Source organism: Leptopilina boulardi, unplaced genomic scaffold (genome assembly GCF_019393585.1).
Source record: "Leptopilina boulardi isolate dan_hultmark-lab unplaced genomic scaffold, ZJU_Lbou_2.1 LbouV2_362, whole genome shotgun sequence".
Taxonomy (NCBI): Eukaryota; Metazoa; Arthropoda; class Insecta; order Hymenoptera; family Figitidae; genus Leptopilina; species Leptopilina boulardi.
The window spans coordinates 4,135,056-4,153,675 of NW_026137932.1; the positions used below are offsets into that span (position 1 = coordinate 4,135,056).

Genomic DNA, 18,620 nt, shown 5'->3' on the forward strand with positions numbered 1-18,620 from the left:
AAAATAATGTGTAATTTTTATTTAAAATTATAAAAATTTGAAGTTACTATTATTATTATTATTAATATTAATATTATGATTTAAAATGAAAAATATTCAAATTTTCCCACAAAAATCGAAAGCGACATCTCTTGATGCTTTGTACAAGTTTTGGAGAAATTTTCTTTTTATTTCCCATTTGCCACAAAATATTTTGATCAATTTTGATTTCATGGGCGCATTCGAAAAATTCCGTATGGAATTTTTAAATGGATTTTTATAGCTGAAAATTAAAAAAAAATTACTTCTAAAATGACACCACGCCTTAGAATTTTATCGAACGTCATTGAGGTGAGAGCATATGATTATTTGTCTTTTAATATTTTCAGTAAAATAGAGAAGCTAACCTTCAATTTTTGTAACACTTCAAAATTTTGCGAATAGCAAATATTTTTTTTTTTTATACAATCTATGTAACTATAACATATTTTACATTTTTTATATGTATATAGATTTTTTTTCTATTAAATATTTTTAGATATTATAAAAAACGAATTTTTTTAAACAAGTTTTTTAAGTGTTACAGTTTTTTTTTTATAAACATTCTTTTTTGTTTACGTTAAAAAAATGAGTGATAAATTTAGTGTGCGTATATAATTTCAGATATTTTTATTACACATATGTTTTGTTATTAAAAATAAAAAATTCATAACTTTTTAATTAATTTGAATTTATTTTCAAAATAATACAATTTTATTCGATAATAATTACATATTATTAAATTAATTTATATAAGCATTGAAAATTTTTTTTTTGAATTATTAATGTATATATTTATATGTAAATAAAAAATAAGTTTCTCTCGCAATTATTATAGAATTATAACGTACAATTTTTTTTTATGGTTTTAAAAATTAAAGAAATTATTTCGTTTTTAAAATTTTAAGATAAATTTTTTTCTTAAAAATGAATTTTGTTTAATATTTTTATAATATTGAATGAAAATTATGAAAAATCAATTTCGTTAATTTTAAAGATTTTATTAAATTTAAATACATACTACGTTCCAAAAGAAGAGAAAAACCAATTTTTTTTTTATTTTTAAATTTGTCTACTGTGAGAAAATTATTTTTTTTTTAAGACAGGTGAAAATTTCAATTGTTTATAATTTTCAGAAAATAATTTTTTTTTTTGGATTAATAATTTCCAGGGTGTCTAACAGTCAGGGAATTTTCTGGAATTTTTTATGAATAAATTAAAGTAACTATTAGTTTGAACATTTTTTTTACTTTTTTCCCAAAGCAAATGCAAATTAAAAAGTTGTCCATCACACTCAATTATTAAGCATGTGATATATTTTATATTCATTAAGTAAATAATTATTTACTACTATTTATTTAATCTAATAAATGATTTTTTAAACTTGGATAACAATTAATTAATTTTTTCAGTGAAATATTTAGTTTTTTAATAAAAATAAAAAATATTTGATACAATTTTATTTTAGCAGTTCAACTTTAAATAAAGTAAATTATTCATTAATACGAATAATTTTTTTATTTAATGCTAATATCCAAATTTAACTTATAAAAATTTTTACGGCGTCGAATATTAAATTATCGAATTTCTATTTAGCAAAATTGTATAAAGTGGATTTTATATTATGCAAAATTTTCAATTTAAATTTAACTAAAATTCAATTTAAAAAAATTTCAAGGCCTCGGATTATACGACATTTTTGACTATTTCCATCTTTTTTTTTCAAAAAAACGACTTTTTTCGACTTATTTTAATAAAATGCGACTTTTTCGACTTTTAAAAAAATTTTTAAACAAAATATTTTTTTTTGGTATAAAATGTAGATCTTCTTCAGATCTTCTTTATTTCAATTATTTAACAAATTTTGAACTAAAATTATTCACTAAATTAATTATTTTTAATAATTTTAATGAAATTCATCAGAAATTCAATTATTTTAAACTACTTTTCAACAAAAATTTTTATGAAATTTAATAATTGTTTATAATTTAAAAAAAAAATTAACAAATAAAATTACTAAAAAATTTTAATTCAAAATCACTTGAAATTTAATTATTTTTAATAATTTTTATAATATTCTTTGAAAATTCAATTACATATCTGAAAGCATTTTTCTATTAAAAACTTTTGAAATTCAATTTTTTTTATGTAATTTCTAATATATTCTTCATCAACAGAAATCATTAGAAATTTCTCTTATTATAATAATTATTGTTTGAAATTTAACACAATCTTTTGAAATTCAATTGTTTCCAAAAATTTCAATTTAAAAGCTTCAATTATTTTTAATGATTTTTATAATATTCTTCGAAAATTCAATTATCTGAAAGCATTTTGCAATTAAAAAGATTTTTAAGTACACTTTTTGTCTGTAATTTCTAATAAATTCTTCAATTATTTGATATCAAAATTTCCAATTCAAAATCTTTTAAAATTCAATTATTTTCAAAATTTTCAATTCAAAATCAACTAAAATTTAATTATTCTCAAACATTTCAATTCCAAATTAATTATCAAAATTCTCAATCCAAAATCAACTATAATTAAATTATTATCCAAAATTTCAATTGAAATTCAATAATTTTCAAAAATTTCAATCCAAAATCAAGTAAAAGTTAATTATTTTCAAAATTTTCAATTTCAAATTTAATAATTTAATAATTTCAATTATAACTTTCCTGAAATTCAATTATTTTTAACTATTTTTATAATATTCAACTATTTGAAACCATTTTTCAATTAAAAATGGTTTTAAAATTATTGTATTTTTGTCTGGAATTTCTAATGAATTTTTTAGTGAAATCATCAAAAAATTTTAATTAAAAATCACTTGAAATTCAATTAATTTCAAAAATCTCAAGTGTAAATCTTTGAAAATTCAATTATTTTTAAATATATTATCTAAAAATATTTGATAAATTATTTTTAGTCCTGTAAAATTTCAACTTTAACTGTTCTAAAATAATTATTAAAAAAAAAAAATTTTCTTTTAAAAATCTGTAAAACTTTTTTATTAAAATAAAAAAATCGACTTTTTCAACTTTTTTTGAAATATAAAATCGACTAAAACGACTTTTTTTGTGCTTATAAATCGATCCGAGGCCTGATAATTTCTATTTAGCAGAACTCGTATAAAGCATTTTTTCTAATACTTTTTTAAAATTTTAAATTAATATAATTTCAATTTAACGAAATTTATGTCTATAAAAATTGACACAATAAGAACTAGAAAGAATTTTTCTTAAATGAGAATTCTGTTAAATAAGAATTAGTTGGAATTAAAATTTTCCTTAATGAAAACTTTGTTAATTAAGAATTTTGTTAAATAGAAATTCTGTTAATTGTGAATTTATTCAATAACAATTCTGTGAAGTAAATATTTTGATAAATCGAAATTTACTAAAATAACAATTCTGTTTAAAAAATTTTTCTTTCTGCAATTTTTCTTGAAATAAATTCCGTTAAATTGAAATTGTATTAATATAGAAATTCGATGTACAAGAAAATCTACTTCATATAATTTTACTAAATAAAAATTTGATAATTTAAGATTTAACGCCGTAAATATTCTTTTAAATAAAATGTTGAGAATATTTATATGTCCCCCCAATTAGTTTATTTATTTAACTTAAATATTTTATTTTTTACGAAACATTATTTATTTGGTTCAAATACATATATGAAATTAGTGGATAATAGACAGGTAAATGATTTAATTGTATCAAAATAAATTTTATTTGATCAAAATAAAAATTTTTTAGTGTAACTTAGGTCTGGGAAAAGTCAAGGAATTTTTTTCCCAGCAGTTGTTAGACACCCTGAATTTTAGAAATTTATTTTAATCACAATAAAAATAAAAAACCAAAAAAATGAAATTAAAATTTTTTATAATGTTCATCAATCCATTTGAGAAAATTACAATTCAAATAAAAATTTGAAAAACACTTTGTTACCTGAAACTTCAAATTTTTGTCTGTGGCATTTTAGGAATAATTCACCCCATTTAGTTGGTTTATTATTATAAAAAAGAAAAAATTTGTGAAAATTAATAAAAGAAAAAACATTGTGAAAATTAATAAAAAAAAAAATAATTGTGAAAATTAATAAAAAAAAAATAATTTTTTCACAAATAATTTTATTCAGAAATTAATTCTGAGAAATGTGATTAACACTAAAAAAATAATGTTTGTATATTTTATTTATTTATTTATTTTTTTGCAGCGTTTAAGTAAATTAAAAACGGCTGTAAATGGTCATGTATATGGGGTAATGTGCGAAACTGCATTGACTGTTTTGGCATTTAGTGTAGAATCAAAAAATGAAGAACAAGAGGAGACAACAATTACAAATGTCAATTTACAACTGAGTATGCCCGTTGAAATTGACTTGCTTGGTGTTTTATTTGTCGATCAATGCGAGCAGAAAATTCCAGACGCTTTTCAGGTTTTCAATTTTTTTTTTTTTGTTTTCATTTACTATATAGTACAACTTTATTGAAAAAAACGATTCTGAAGTACGCAACGTTTATGATAAAGGATTTTTTTAAAATAATTTTTTAGAATGAGAAATTCTATAATTTTTTGCCTGGAAAATATTTCTTGTAGTTTTTATTAATCAACAAATTATAAAAAAAAAATTTTTTAGTTAAACAATTTTATAATTTTTTTGTAATAAATATAAATTGATTTTCAATCGTTTATCATAAACGTTGCGTACTTCAGTATCGTGAAAAAAAAAAATTATTGAATCGATAAAATAACAAACAAACCTTATGCTATTTTTTTTATTTCCTGAGATTTAGATTCAAAAATAATGGAAAAAATGATTTTAATAGTAGGCCTATTTTTTTTATTAAATTAAATTGTTTCTAAATAGAAAAATAATACATAAAATGGATTATTTTACAAAAAAAAATATTCTGATTTTTGATACGAAAAATTCATTTTTTAATTATTATTATTTATTATTATTAACTAGCAAAATTAAACGCGCGCAAGCGCGCACAAAATAAAGTATTTCATTGTTTGTTATAAAGAAATTAAAGATTAATATTATCAACAATAATTTAATTTATTAGAATATTATAACATATTAAATGATAATAATGAAAATTATATGTTTACAGGCCTCGGATTATACGACTTTTTCCGACTTTTTTCAAAAATACGACTTTTATCGACTTATTTTAATAAAATGCGAAATTTTTTTTACATTTAAAAAAAATGTAAATAAAATACATTTTTTTAGTATAAAATGTAGATCTTCTTCAGATCTTCTTCAATTCAATTATTTAACAAATTTTGAACTAAAATGATTCGTCACTAAATTAATTATTTTTAATAATTTAAATGAAATTCATCAGAAATTCAATTATTTTAAACTATTTTTCAACTAAAATTTTTATGAAATTTAATAATTGTTTACAATTTAAAAAAAAAATAGCACAATAAAATTGAATTATTTTTTAAAAATTTCAATTCAAAATAAACTAAAATTCAATTATAACACTAAATTTTTAATCAAAATCAATTAAAAATCCAATAATTATCCAAAATTTTCAATTTAAAATTTAATTATTTACCAAGTTTTCAATTTAAAATGAAATAAAATTCAATTATTTTCTAAAATTTCTATTCAAAATTAATTATCCAAATTTTCAATCAAAAATGAACTTAAATTAAATTATTATCCAAAATTTCAATTAAAATTCAATTATTTCCCAAAATTTTCAATTCAAAATGAACTGAAATTCAATTATTTTCCAAATTTAAAATTAAATAAAATTTAATTATTCTCGAAAATTTGAATTCAAAATTAATTGAATTTTCAATAATTTGAATTTAAAAGCATCTAAAATTTAATTATTTCTAAAATTTTCCATCGAAATTTATTTTTTTTTGAAATTTAATAATTTCAATTATAACTCTAAGGAAATTCAATTATTTTTAACTATTTTAATAATATTCTTTGAAAATTCAACTATCTGAAACCATTTTTCAATTAAAAATGATTTTCAAATTATTGTATTTTGTCCGCATTTTCTAATAAATTTTTAGTGAAATCATTTAAAATTTTAATTACAAAACACTTTGAAAATTCAATTAAATTTAAAAAATGTTTTCCAAAAATTGTTTGATAAATTATATTTAGTTCGGAAAAATTTAATAATTGTTTGAAAATTAACAATATCTTTTGAAATTTAATTATTTCTAAAAATATCAACTTTAACCCTTTGAAAAGGATTATTATTAAAAAAAAAATTTTTTATTTAAAAATCTGTAAAATATTTTTGTTAAAATAAAAAACAAATCCACTTTTTTTTGGAATATAAATCGACTAAAACGACTTTTTGTGTCTATAAGTTGATTCGAGGCCTGTGTTTTTATAATTAATATTTAATAGGTATTCGTTGGCCCCTGGTACGTTAAAAATTAATTTTTAAAAATAAATTTTTTTCAAATTACTATCTTGTACGAAATTTCCTGGCGCATCTTTTTTCTCATCATAAATTTTTTGTATTTGTATACAATTTTTGAATCAATATACAAGTTTAAAAAAAATTTCGTTCGTAAACGTTGTGTACTTCAGCTTTGTGAATTGAATTTTCGAATTTGGAATTTTAAAGAAACTTATTCCGAAATTTGGAAACACAATTATACAACTTTGGCAAAAATGAGAAAAAGAATTGTCAAAATTTGACACGTCATAAGATTATTATTCAAAAAAACACGTGAAATCAGAAAAGGCCAACTTCAAGTTAGGGCAGAAAGGACAGACCAAGCATTTTATTATTATATAATTACCGACAAAAATTCAATTTCAACAGTTTTTAATTGAAAAATTCTTCGAAATAATTGAATTTTTGAAGAATATTATAAAAAACAATTAAAAATAATTGAATTTCGGAAGAATTAGAATTGAAATTATTAAATTTCACACGTTTTTAATTGAAAAACTCTTTCAGATACTAATTGAATTTTTAAAGGAACATTAAAATTATCATAAATAATTGAATTTTGGAAGAGTTAAAGTGGAAATTTTGTAAAAATAATTGAATTTCAAGATTTATTTTAAATTTCAGACAATAATTAAATTTTACATAATTGAAAATAATTTATCAAATAATTTTAGATAATCTTTTTTAAAAAAAATAATTAAATTTTCGAAGATTTTCAATTCAAATTTTTAAAGATAATTGAATTTTCTGTAATTTTTGAATGAAATTTTTGGTGATTTCTGTTGAAGAAAAATTTATTAGAAATTACAGACAAAAATTGAATTTCAATAATAGTTTTTAATTTAAAAATGATTACAAATAATTGAATTTTTGAAGAATATTATAAAAATAATTAAAAATAATTGAATTTCGGAAGAATTAGAATTGAAATTATAAAATTTCAGAAATTTTTAGGTAGACAGAAGGACAGACCAAGCATTTTATTATTATATAATTATTATTAATTTGTAATTATTTTTATTCAGCAAGGAATTGATTTTTCTGTTGTCTCTGACAATGTTGAAAAAAAATAATTAAAAATTTTTCTTTTTCAATTTTACAATAAAATATCTTCATATGACTCTTTAATAATAATTTTAAGTAACAATAAGAATTTGAAGAAAAACTAAAATTATTTTAATTATTCTATAATTAATAAAATATTTAAATAAATATTCTAAAAACTGTGTATATATTCTTCAGGATATTGACGTAACGGATAATCCTCTAATTTTAAAATATTGGACAAAGGAATCGAGTGTACAGCCATTTTTTTATATTCATCAAAAATTAGAAACTGCTGGTGATTTTGAAATTGTCAGTGAAGATTATGTTTGTCAACATTTTGTTTATATTAGATTATTAGCGAGTCTTCCTTTATTTGCCGAAAAAGAAAACGTTGTAGATACTCTTCAAGAGTCACGTAAAAAGGTGGGTAGAATTTTTTTTCTTTCCCCCTTTTTTTTTAGCAGCCAACACAAAAAAAAAAATTTTTGTTTTTCTTTTTTGTCAACAGATAGCATCGGGAAAAGTGGCTTTTTACTTTCCACAGAGTAATGTCTATTTATTTGGAAACGACAGTGAAAGCAATCTCAAAGAATCCTCTGCGAAGGAAATTCTTAATTCTGTCGATTCTCACGAAAATAGTAAAAATCAAAAAAACCACAAAAAAAGTAGTTCACATATCGTGGTAAGTTTTTGATATTTTTTCATAAATTGTTACTGTTTTTTTTTTAATTATTATTTTACTTAAATGGTAATTTGTTAATGTAATAATTATTTAAAATGAAAATATGCTCAAATAGAGTTTTAATGAATTGGACATTTTTAAAAATTCACCAAGTAGAAATTTTGATAATTTATAGGTATTAATATTAAAAAATAAAAATGAAATTCTTTGTACAATTATTCGATAATAATTATTCGAAGAAATATTTCCAGTAATCTTTCTATATTAATATTAAAAATAAATTGAAATTTTTCGTATATTTAATAATTCATAAAATAATTATTTGCGAGAATAGAAAAATATTCCCTTTTTTATAATATTCTAACGAACCCTCTGATAAAAGAAACATTAAATTGAAAAATTAGAATGCCGTTCCAGTGGATATGCTTCTAAAACTTTCCAACGACAAAGCAACAGACGGTGCTGCGAAACATGCCCCAGTGATTCATCAACAAACGAGACGTTAGTTTCCAAAAAAAAAAAAAAAATTTTTTTTTTTGTAAAATATCAAATAACTTTGAAATTCTACAATACCGAAATTTATGACTTTTAATTTATATATTGAAATTAAAAACATATTTTTCTTTGCGCAGGTCATTTTGAATTTTTGGAATTTAATTTAAAAATCGATGCACTGTCCCTAGTTGAACGTAATACAACATTATCTAGACTATATGAAGTTCTTGTTGAATCAGTATGTAGAAATCTTAGATTAATTGGAAAATCATTTGAGGAACAAATTGAAAATAACACTTCAAAAATGAAACTTCCAATTCCAATGCATTTTAAGCCAACGGATTTTGGACATCTCATGACAATTGCATATTTAGCCGAAAGTACCGCCAAGGAAAATTGTAAGATTATTTTTATATTTCAATTACTTTTTTTTTTATACATTATTATTATTTTTTTTTATTTTTATACATCTCAAAGTTATAAAACGTTTCTTGAAATAATGATAAACTAAGAATTTGTGAAAACAAAAATTTTATAACTGATTGATTAAAAAAAAAAATACGAATTATAAAAATTAAAAATTGTGCTACTAAGAAAGCTCTAAAAATTCTTTCCTTGACAGTTTTCTGAAATATTAATATAATTAATAATTTCTTATCTGAAACAAGGTTGGAAAAATTTTTAACCTTTAAAAATTTCCAATTTGGAATTTTAATAAAGTATACGACATTTAAAAAAAAAAATATAACTTTGAAATGTTATTAAACAAAATGATTAGCGTTTTAATACTAGAAATTTCGTTAGTGCTACATTTTTTGTTTTAAATTTAATATTAGCCACGTTTTAATATTAATTTAAAATTATGTGATAAAAAATCTCAATTTAAAAAAAAACCTTGAAATTTCTTTTTTAACACTGAGATAAAGCTTTGAATTTTGTTTGCAAATTTTAATAATTTAATAATTTTTTTAATTTTTTTACGCTGGGGACGCATGATTATGTTCTAAAAATCATTAGTTAGAATTTTCATTTTATGGAATTTCATTTGTCATAATAATTTTTAAGCCCAATTTTTATTTGTTCGAATTAATATTTTGCAGAATTTTCATCAAAACAAATTTTCTATATTACAAAATTTTTATATAACCGAAAATTAACTTCACAGAATTTTTATTTGTTCGAATTTATATTTGTCAGAATTTTTATTTAATTGAATTTTCATTTAACATAATAGGAATTTTAAAAAACTTTTATTGGGTAGAATTTCATTGCATAGAATTTTCATTTTATTCCTTCAGATGAATTTTCATTTGTTCGAATTATTATTTGATTTAATTTCCATATAACCGATTTTTCATATTACTACAGAATTTTTTCTTAACCGAAAAATCATTTAACAGAATTCGGTGTGTCTAACAACTGCTAGGGAAAATATTCCCTGACTTTTCCCCTGATCTAAATTTTACACTAAAAAATTTTTATTTTGATCAAATAAAATTTATTTTGATACAATTAAATCATTTACCTGTTTATTATCCACTAATTTCATATATGTATTTGAACCAAATAAATAATGTTTCGTAAAAAATAAAATAATTAAGTGAAATAAATAAAATAATTGGGGACGTATAAATATTCTCAACATTTAATTTAAAACAATTTTTACAGTGTCAAATCTTAAATTATCAAATTTTTATTTAGTAAAATTATATAAAGTAGATTTTCTAGTACATCGAATTTCTAATTAATACAATTTCAATTTAACGGAATTTACGTCAAGAAAAATTGCATAAAGAAAAATTTTTTTAACAGAATTGTTATTTTAGTAAATTTCGATTTATCAAAATATTTACTTAACAAAATTGTCATTCAATAAATTCACAATTAACAGAATTTCTATTTTAAAAAATTCTTAATTAACAAAGTTTTTTTTAAAGAAAATTTTTTATTCCAACTAATTCTTATTTAACAGAATTCTCATTTAAGAAAAATTCTACTTAGTTCTTTTTTTGTCAATTTTTATAGACATAAATTTCGTTAAATTGAAATTATATTAATTTAAAATTTTTAAAAAGTATTTTAAAAAAATGCTTTTTAAGAGTTCTGCTAAATAAAAAATTCTTTTAAATCGAATTTTAGTTAAATGTAAATTGAAAATTTTGCATAACATAAAATCCACTTTATACAATTTTGCTAAATAGAAATTCGATAATTTAATATTCGACGCCGTAAAATTTTTTACAATTTTTATAATAATTTTTTTGTATAACTTTATACAATTTTGCTAAATAGAAATTCGATAATCGATTTATAGGCACAAAGAAAGTCGTTTTAGTCGATTTTATATTTCAAAAAAAGTTGAAAAAGTCGATTTTTTTTATTTTAATAAAAAAGTTTTACAGATTTTTAAATAAAAATTTTTTTTTAAATAATAATTTTGGAAGAGTTAAAGTTGAAATTTTTAAAAATAATTGAATTTCCAAAAATTTTGTTAATTTTCAGACAATAATTAAATTTTACAGGACTAAAAATAATTTATCAAATATTTTTAGATAACATATTTTAAAAGTAATTGAATTTTCAAAGATTTACACTTGAGATTTTTGAAATTAATTGAATTTCAAGTGATTTTTAATTAACATTTTTTGATGATTTCACTAAAAAATTTATTAGAAATTCCAGACAAAAATACAATAATTTGAAAATCATTTTTAATTGGAAAATGGTTTCAAATAGTTGAATATTCGATGAATATTATAAAAATAGTTAAAAATAATTGAATTTCAGGAAATTTATAATTGAAATTATTAAATTATTAAATTTGAAATTTAAAATTTTGAAAATAATTGAATTTCAATTAAATTTTTTGACAATAATTTAATTTTAATTGATTTTGGATTGAGAATTTTGATAATTAATTTGGAATTGAAATTTTTGAGAATAAATAAAATTTAGTTGATTACGAATTGAAAATTTTGAAAATAATTGAATTTTAAAAGATTTTGAATTGAAAATTTTGATATCAAATAATTGAAGAATTTATTAGAAATTACAGACAAAAAGTGTCTTTAAAAATCTTTTTAATTGCAAAATGCTTTCAGATATGTAATTGAATTTTCGAAGAATATTATAAAAATCATTAAAAATAATTAAAGCTTTTAAATTGAAATTTTTGGAAATAATTGAATTTCAAAAGATTGTGTTAAATTTCAGACAATAATTATTATAATAAGAGAAATTTTAAATTATTTCTGTTGATGAAGAATATATTAGAAATTACATAAAAAAAATTGAATTTCAAAAGTTTTTAATTGAATAATGCCTTTTTATAAATTGTAAACAATTATTAAATTTCATAAAAATTTTAGTTGAAAAGTAGTTTAAAATAATTGAATTTCTGATGAATTTCATTTAAATTATTAAAAATAATTAATTTAGTGAAGAATTTTAGTTCAAAATTTGTTAAATAATAATTGAAATAAAAAAGATCTGAAGAAGATTTCCATTTTATACCAAAAAAATGTATTTTGTTTAAAAATTTTTTTACAGTCGAAAAAGTCGCATTTTATTAAAATAAGTCGAAAAAAGTCGTATTTTTGAAAAAAATAGATGGAAATAGTCGAAAATGTCGTATAATCCGAGCCTAGAAATTCTTTTAAATCGAATTTTAGTTGAATATAAATTGAAAATTTTGCATAATATAAAATCCACTTTATACAATTTTGCTAAATAGAAATTCGATTATTTAATATTCGATGCCATAAAAATTTTTATAAGTTAAATGTGGATATTAGCATTAAATAATAAATTATTCGTATTAATGAATAATTTACTTTATTTAAAGATGATCCGATAAAATAAAATTGTATATCAAATAATTTTTATTTTTATTAAAAAACCAAATATTTCACTGAAAAAAATTAATTAATTGTTATCCAAGTTTAAAAAATCATTTATTAGATTAAATAAATAGTAGAAAATAATTATTTACTTAATGAATATAAGATATATCATATGCTTAATGATTGAGTGTGAAGGCCAACTTTTTATTTTGCATTTGCTTTGGGAAAAAAGTAAAAAAAATTTTCAAACTAATAGTTACTTTAATTTATTTATAAAAAAAATTCCAGATAATTAAAGAAATTCCCTAATTTTTCCCTGACTTCCCTGATCGTTAGACACCCTGTAATTAGAATTTCTAATTGTTAGAATTTTCATTTGTCCGAAATTGCAATTGGCCGAACAAACAATCGACAGAAAGATTTGGCGCGATTTTTAAAATCAACCAATAAAAAATTATCCATAAAATTGTCATTGGTTGATTTTAAAAATCGCGCCAAAATCGATTGTTTGTTCGGCCATTTGAAATTTCGGACAAATAAAAAATTCTATCAATTAGAAATTCTGTTAAATGATTTTTCGTTTAAGTAAAAATTCTGTTGTATGAAAAATCGGTTATATTGGAAATTATATCAAATAATAATTCTTTAAAATGTCTATTATGTTAAATGAAAATTCGAGTAAATAAAAATTCTGACAAATAAAAATTCGAATATAAAAAATTCTGTGAAGTGAATTTTCGGTTATTTAAAAATTTTGTAATATAGAAAATTGTTTTGATGAAAATTCTGCAAAATACACTAATTCGAAGAAATAAAAATTCGGCTCAAAAATAATTATGACAAATGAAATTCCATAAAATGAAAATTCTAACTAATTATTTTTAGAACATAATCATGCGTCCCGCCATCCTGTGACATAAAATTCGTTGTTTAATTTAATTTTCATTGTAATTTTATTTAAGCGGAATATCGAAAAAGTTTACATAAAACACTAGTACTTGGAATGACAAGGCCTATGTTTCGAGAAGGCAACGCTGTACAATTTCGCAGTGATCTTAGTAACAATGATCCACTCTTTAATCCTCATGAAGCTATTTCAGTTTCAAACAGTAAGAAATTATATTTATATCGAAAGGTGGCAAAAAATAGAAGTTAAACGATTCTTTTTTTTTTTAGCTCCTAACGGAAAATTAAGTCTCGTTTATGGATGTTATTCCTATCATCATTATATGCAGGATAATTTTGATGACAATGGATGGGGATGCGCTTATCGATCATTGCAAACAATTATCTCTTGGTACAGGTAGGTTTTCTTTTAAAGAAAATTCAGTATTTATTCTTTTTTAAAAAAATTGAATATTTTTTTTTTCATTTTGAAAATCGAAGAAAAACTGATAATTTTTTTTCGGGACGCATGATTATCCCATAAAAATCATTAATTAGAATTTTTAGGAATTTTATTAGAAATAATAATTTTTTAGACGAATTTTCATTCTTTGAAATTAGCATTTGATGGAATTTTGTCACAAATTTCTTTTTTATACGAATTTTTACCTAACAAAATTTTTGGCTACCGAATATTTGGAATTTTTTATTTTATAGTTATTTAATTTACATGACTTTTTTTAAAAGAAAATTTTTAATTAATTGAATTTTAATTTAACAGAATTCTCATTAAATCGAATTTTTAAATGACAGAAATTCCAATTCGCCGAATTTTCATTTGTCCGAAATTAAAAAAAATGTCCGAACAAACAATCGATAGTGAATGTTTTTTTTGCGAATTTTAAAATTAAGAAATTAAAAATAAAGAAATTGATGGAAATTTAGTGAAATTAAAAGTATTTTAAATAAAAATTCAATTAAATAAAAGTTAATTAAAAATTTTGTATTATGGAAATTTTGCTGAATATAATTTCTGTTAAATAGAAATTATACTAAATGAAAATTCGGCCAACTGGAAAATCTATTTTACAAAATTTCGACTAAATAAAAATTTCTTTAATTATTTGAATTAATTTAAATAGAAATTCTTAAATATGAAAATTCAATTTAAAACAAATTGAAACAAAGAAAAAAAGATTTGCAATTGTTATTTTTTTTTCTCCACCTTCTAGATTACAGGGCTATACAGAAAAATCAATTCTTAATCACAAGGATATACAAAAGTGCCTAGTTAAAATAGGTGATAAGCCTGGAAATTTTATAGGCAGTAAACAATGGATTGGCTCAACGGAAGTTGGCTTTGTTCTTGAAACATTTCTCGATATTTCAATAAAAGTTCTTTGCGCGTCGAGCGGTGATGAAATGAAAAATTTAGTTCCAAATCTTGCCTATCATTTTGAAACACAAGGCACTCCCGTTATGATAGGTGAGTGAAAAAAAAATATTTTTCATATAATTTTATTTAAAATATTAAAATTTTTTTTTCTTATATTAAAATAAATTTGATTGAAAATTATTAAATATATTTATAAAAATTTTTTTTTGTCTTTCAGGAGGAGGAGTTTTAGCGCACACAATATTAGGAGTTAGTTTAGATGACACAACCGGTGAAGTTCGTTTTTTAATTTTAGATCCACATTATACGGGAGCTGAAAATTTAAGCACAATTATCAATAAAGGTTGGTGTGGATGGAAAACAAAAGAATTTTGGAAAAAAGACGCCTTTTATAATATGTGCCTCCCACAGAGGCCTTTTTGCTTCTAATAATAGGGGAAAAAAAGCGTTATTACAATTAATTCTATGTAAAATATTTTTATTGTATAATAACATCAATATTTTGATTTGTTGTTTTTTTTTTTTTAAAAAGAGAGAAAAAAAACCTCGATAAACTGTATTTTAACCTAGCCAATTATTTATTTTTTATGGTGAAATGTGTCTACTAAATGTATAAAAAAAAATGTTCATTAAATCAATTTTTCTACGGAAATTTTATCAAAATTCTGCTTACAATTGTTTTTTTTTTTTTGATCAACTAAACCAATATTTTTTCTTAATTTAATAATACTGACCTCGAATTAAACGACTCTTTCTGATTAATTTTAATAAGATGGGACTTTTTTTTTACATTTTTAAACAAAATACTTTTTTTAGTATACAATGTAGATTTTCTTTATATCAATTGTTTAACAAATTTTTAACTAAAATTCTTCTCTAAATTAATAATTTTTAATAATTTTAATGTAATTCTTCACAAATTCAATTATCGTAAACTATTTTTCGATTAAAAATTATATAATACTCAATATATGTTTAAAATTAAAAAAAAAAAGAAATTAAATAAAATTACCAAAAAGTTTAATTCAAAATCACTTGAAATTCAATTATTTTCGAAAATTTTAATTTAAAACCTCCTAAAATTTATTTATTTCTAAAATTTTCTACCTAAAACTTTCTGAAATTTTATAATTTCAATTCTAATTCTTCCGAAATTCAATTATTTTTAATTATTTTTATAATATTCTTCAAAAATTCAATTATTTGTAATCATTTTTAAATTAAAAACTATTATTGAAATTCAATTTTTGTCTGTAATTACTAATAAATTTTTCTTCAACAGAAATCACCAAAAATTTCATTCAAAAATTACAGAAAATTCAATTATCTTTAAAAATCTGAATTGAAAATCTTCGAAAATTTAATTTTTTTTTAAAAAAGATTATCTAAAATTATTTGATACATTATTTTCAATTATGTAAAATTTAATTATTGTCTGAAATTTAAAATAAATCTTGAAATTCAATTATTTTTACAAAATTTCCACTTTAACTCTTCCAAAATTCAATTATTTATGATAATTTTAATGTTCCTTTAAAAATTCAATTAGTATCTGAAAGAGTTTTTCAATTAAAAACGTGTGAAATTTAATAATTTCAATTCTAATTCTTCCGAAATTCAATTATTTTTAATTGTTTTTTATAATATTCTTCAAAAATTCAATTATTTCGAAGAATTTTTCAATTAAAAACTGTTGAAATTGAATTTTTGTCGGTAATTATATAATAATAAAATGCTTGGTCTGTCCTTCTGTCCTAACTTGAAGTTGGCCTTTTCTGATTTCACGTGTTTTTTTGAATAATAATCTTATGACGTGTCAAATTTTGACAATTCTTTTTCTCATTTTTGCCAAAGTTGTATAATTGTGTTTCCAAATTTCGGAATAAGTTTCTTTAAAATTCCAAATTCGAAAATTCAATTCACAAAGCTGAAGTACACAACGTTTACGAACGAAATTTTTTTTAAACTTGTATATTGATTCAAAAATTGTATACAAATACAAAAAATTTATGATGAGAAAAAAGATGCGTCAGGAAATTTCGTACAAGATAGTAATTTGAAAAAAATTTATTTTTAAAAATTAATTTTTAACGTACCAGGGGCCAACGAATACCTATTAAATATTAATTATAAAAACACAGGCCTCGAATCAACTTATAGACACAAAAAGTCGTTTTAGTCGATTTATATTCCAAAAAAAAGTGGATTTGTTTTTTATTTTAACAAAAATATTTTACAGATTTTTAAATAAAAAATTTTTTTTTTAATAATAATCCTTTTCAAAGGGTTAAAGTTGAAATTTTTAGAAATAATTAAATTTCAAAAGATATTGTTAATTTTCAAACAATTATTAAATTTTTCCGAACTAAATATAATTTATCAAACAATTTTTGGAAAACATTTTTTAAATTTAATTGAATTTTCAAAGATTTAAAATTGAGATTTTTGAAATTAATTGAAACTTTAAGTGTTTTGTAATTAAAATTTTAGATGATTTCACTAAAAATTTATTAGAAAATGCGGACAAAATACAATAATTTGAAAATCATTTTTAATTGAAAAATGGTTTCAGATAGTTGAATTTTCAAAGAATATTATTAAAATAGTTAAAAATAATTCAATTTCCTTAGAGTTATAATTGAAATTATTAAATTTGAAAAAAAATAAATTTCGATGGAAAATTTTAGAAATAATTAAACTTTAGATGCTTTTAAATTCAAATTATTGAAAATTCAATTAATTTTGAATTCAAATTTTCGAGAATAATTAAATTTTATTTGATTTTAAATTTGGAAAATAATTGAATTTCAGTTCATTTTGAATTGAAAATTTTGGGAAATAATTGAATTTTAATTGAAATTTTGGATAATAATTTAATTGAAGTTCATTGTTGATTGAAAATTTGGATAATTAATTTTGAATAGAAATTTTAGAAAATAATTGAATTTTATTTCATTTTAAATTGAAAACTTGGTAAATAATTAAATTTTAAATTGAAAATTTTGGATAATTATTGGATTTTTAATTGATTTTGAATAAAAATTTCGGGTTATAATTGAATTTTAGTTTATTTTGAATTGAAATTTTTAAAGAATAATGCAATTTTATTGTGATATATTTTTTTTAAATTATAAACAATTGTTAAATTTCATAAAAATTTTAATTGAAAAATAATTTTGATATAATTGAATTTGTGATGTATTTATAATTAAAATTATTAAAAATAATTAATTTAGTGACGAATCATTTTAGTTCAAAATTTGTTAAATAATTGAATTGAAGAAGATCTGAAGAAGATCTACATTTTATACTAAAAAAATGTATTTTATTTACATTTTTTTTAAATGTAAAAAAAATTTCGCATTTTATTAAAATAAGTCGATAAAAGTCGTATTTTTGAAAAAAAAGTCGGAAAAAGTCGTATAATCCGAGGCCTGTAAACATATAATTTTCATTATTATTATTTAATATGTAATAATATTCTAATAAATTAAATTATTATTGATAATATTAATCTTTAATTTCTTTATAACAAACAATTAAATACTCCATTTGGCGTGCTTGCACGCGTTTAATTTTGCTAGTTTCTAATAAATTCTTTATCAACAGAAGTCACAAAAAATTTCAATTAAAAATCACTTGAAGTTCAATTATTTTCAAAAATCTGTATTGTAAGTATTTTTTTTTTAAAAAAGGTAATCTAAAATTATTTGATAAATTATTTTCAATTATGTAAAATTTAATTATTGTCTGAAATTTAACTTAATCTTTTGAAATACAATTATTTCGAAACATTTC

General features: G+C 19.7%; 1 protein-coding gene across 1 annotated transcript; it reads left to right on the plus strand.

Annotated features, from left to right (window-relative positions):
- Window positions 1-166: 166 nt before the first annotated feature.
- On the plus strand, window positions 167-15,485 carry LOC127286744 (ufm1-specific protease 2). The gene is made up of 10 exons (XM_051313315.1): window positions 167-330; window positions 4,240-4,461; window positions 7,718-7,945; window positions 8,031-8,204; window positions 8,609-8,705; window positions 8,837-9,097; window positions 13,504-13,650; window positions 13,718-13,844; window positions 14,659-14,912; window positions 15,040-15,485. The coding sequence occupies exons 1-10, from the start codon at window positions 292-294 to the stop codon at window positions 15,249-15,251; spliced, it is 1,761 nt and encodes a 586-aa protein (XP_051169272.1). The 5' UTR covers window positions 167-291; the 3' UTR covers window positions 15,252-15,485.
- The last annotated feature ends 3,135 nt before the right edge of the window (window positions 15,486-18,620 follow it).

What these genes read in the sequence shown, in the direction of transcription:
- LOC127286744 (XM_051313315.1), top strand. Translation starts at nt 292, where the DNA reads ATGACACCACGCCTTAGAATTTTATCGAACGTCATTGAG. An exon ending in AAAGTAGTTCACATATCGTG is followed by an intron (nt 8,205 to 8,608) that starts GTAAGTTTTTGA and finishes TTGAAAAATTAG; the next exon opens with AATGCCGTTCCAGTGGATAT. An exon ending in ACAATTATCTCTTGGTACAG is followed by an intron (nt 13,845 to 14,658) that starts GTAGGTTTTCTT and finishes TCCACCTTCTAG; the next exon opens with ATTACAGGGCTATACAGAAA.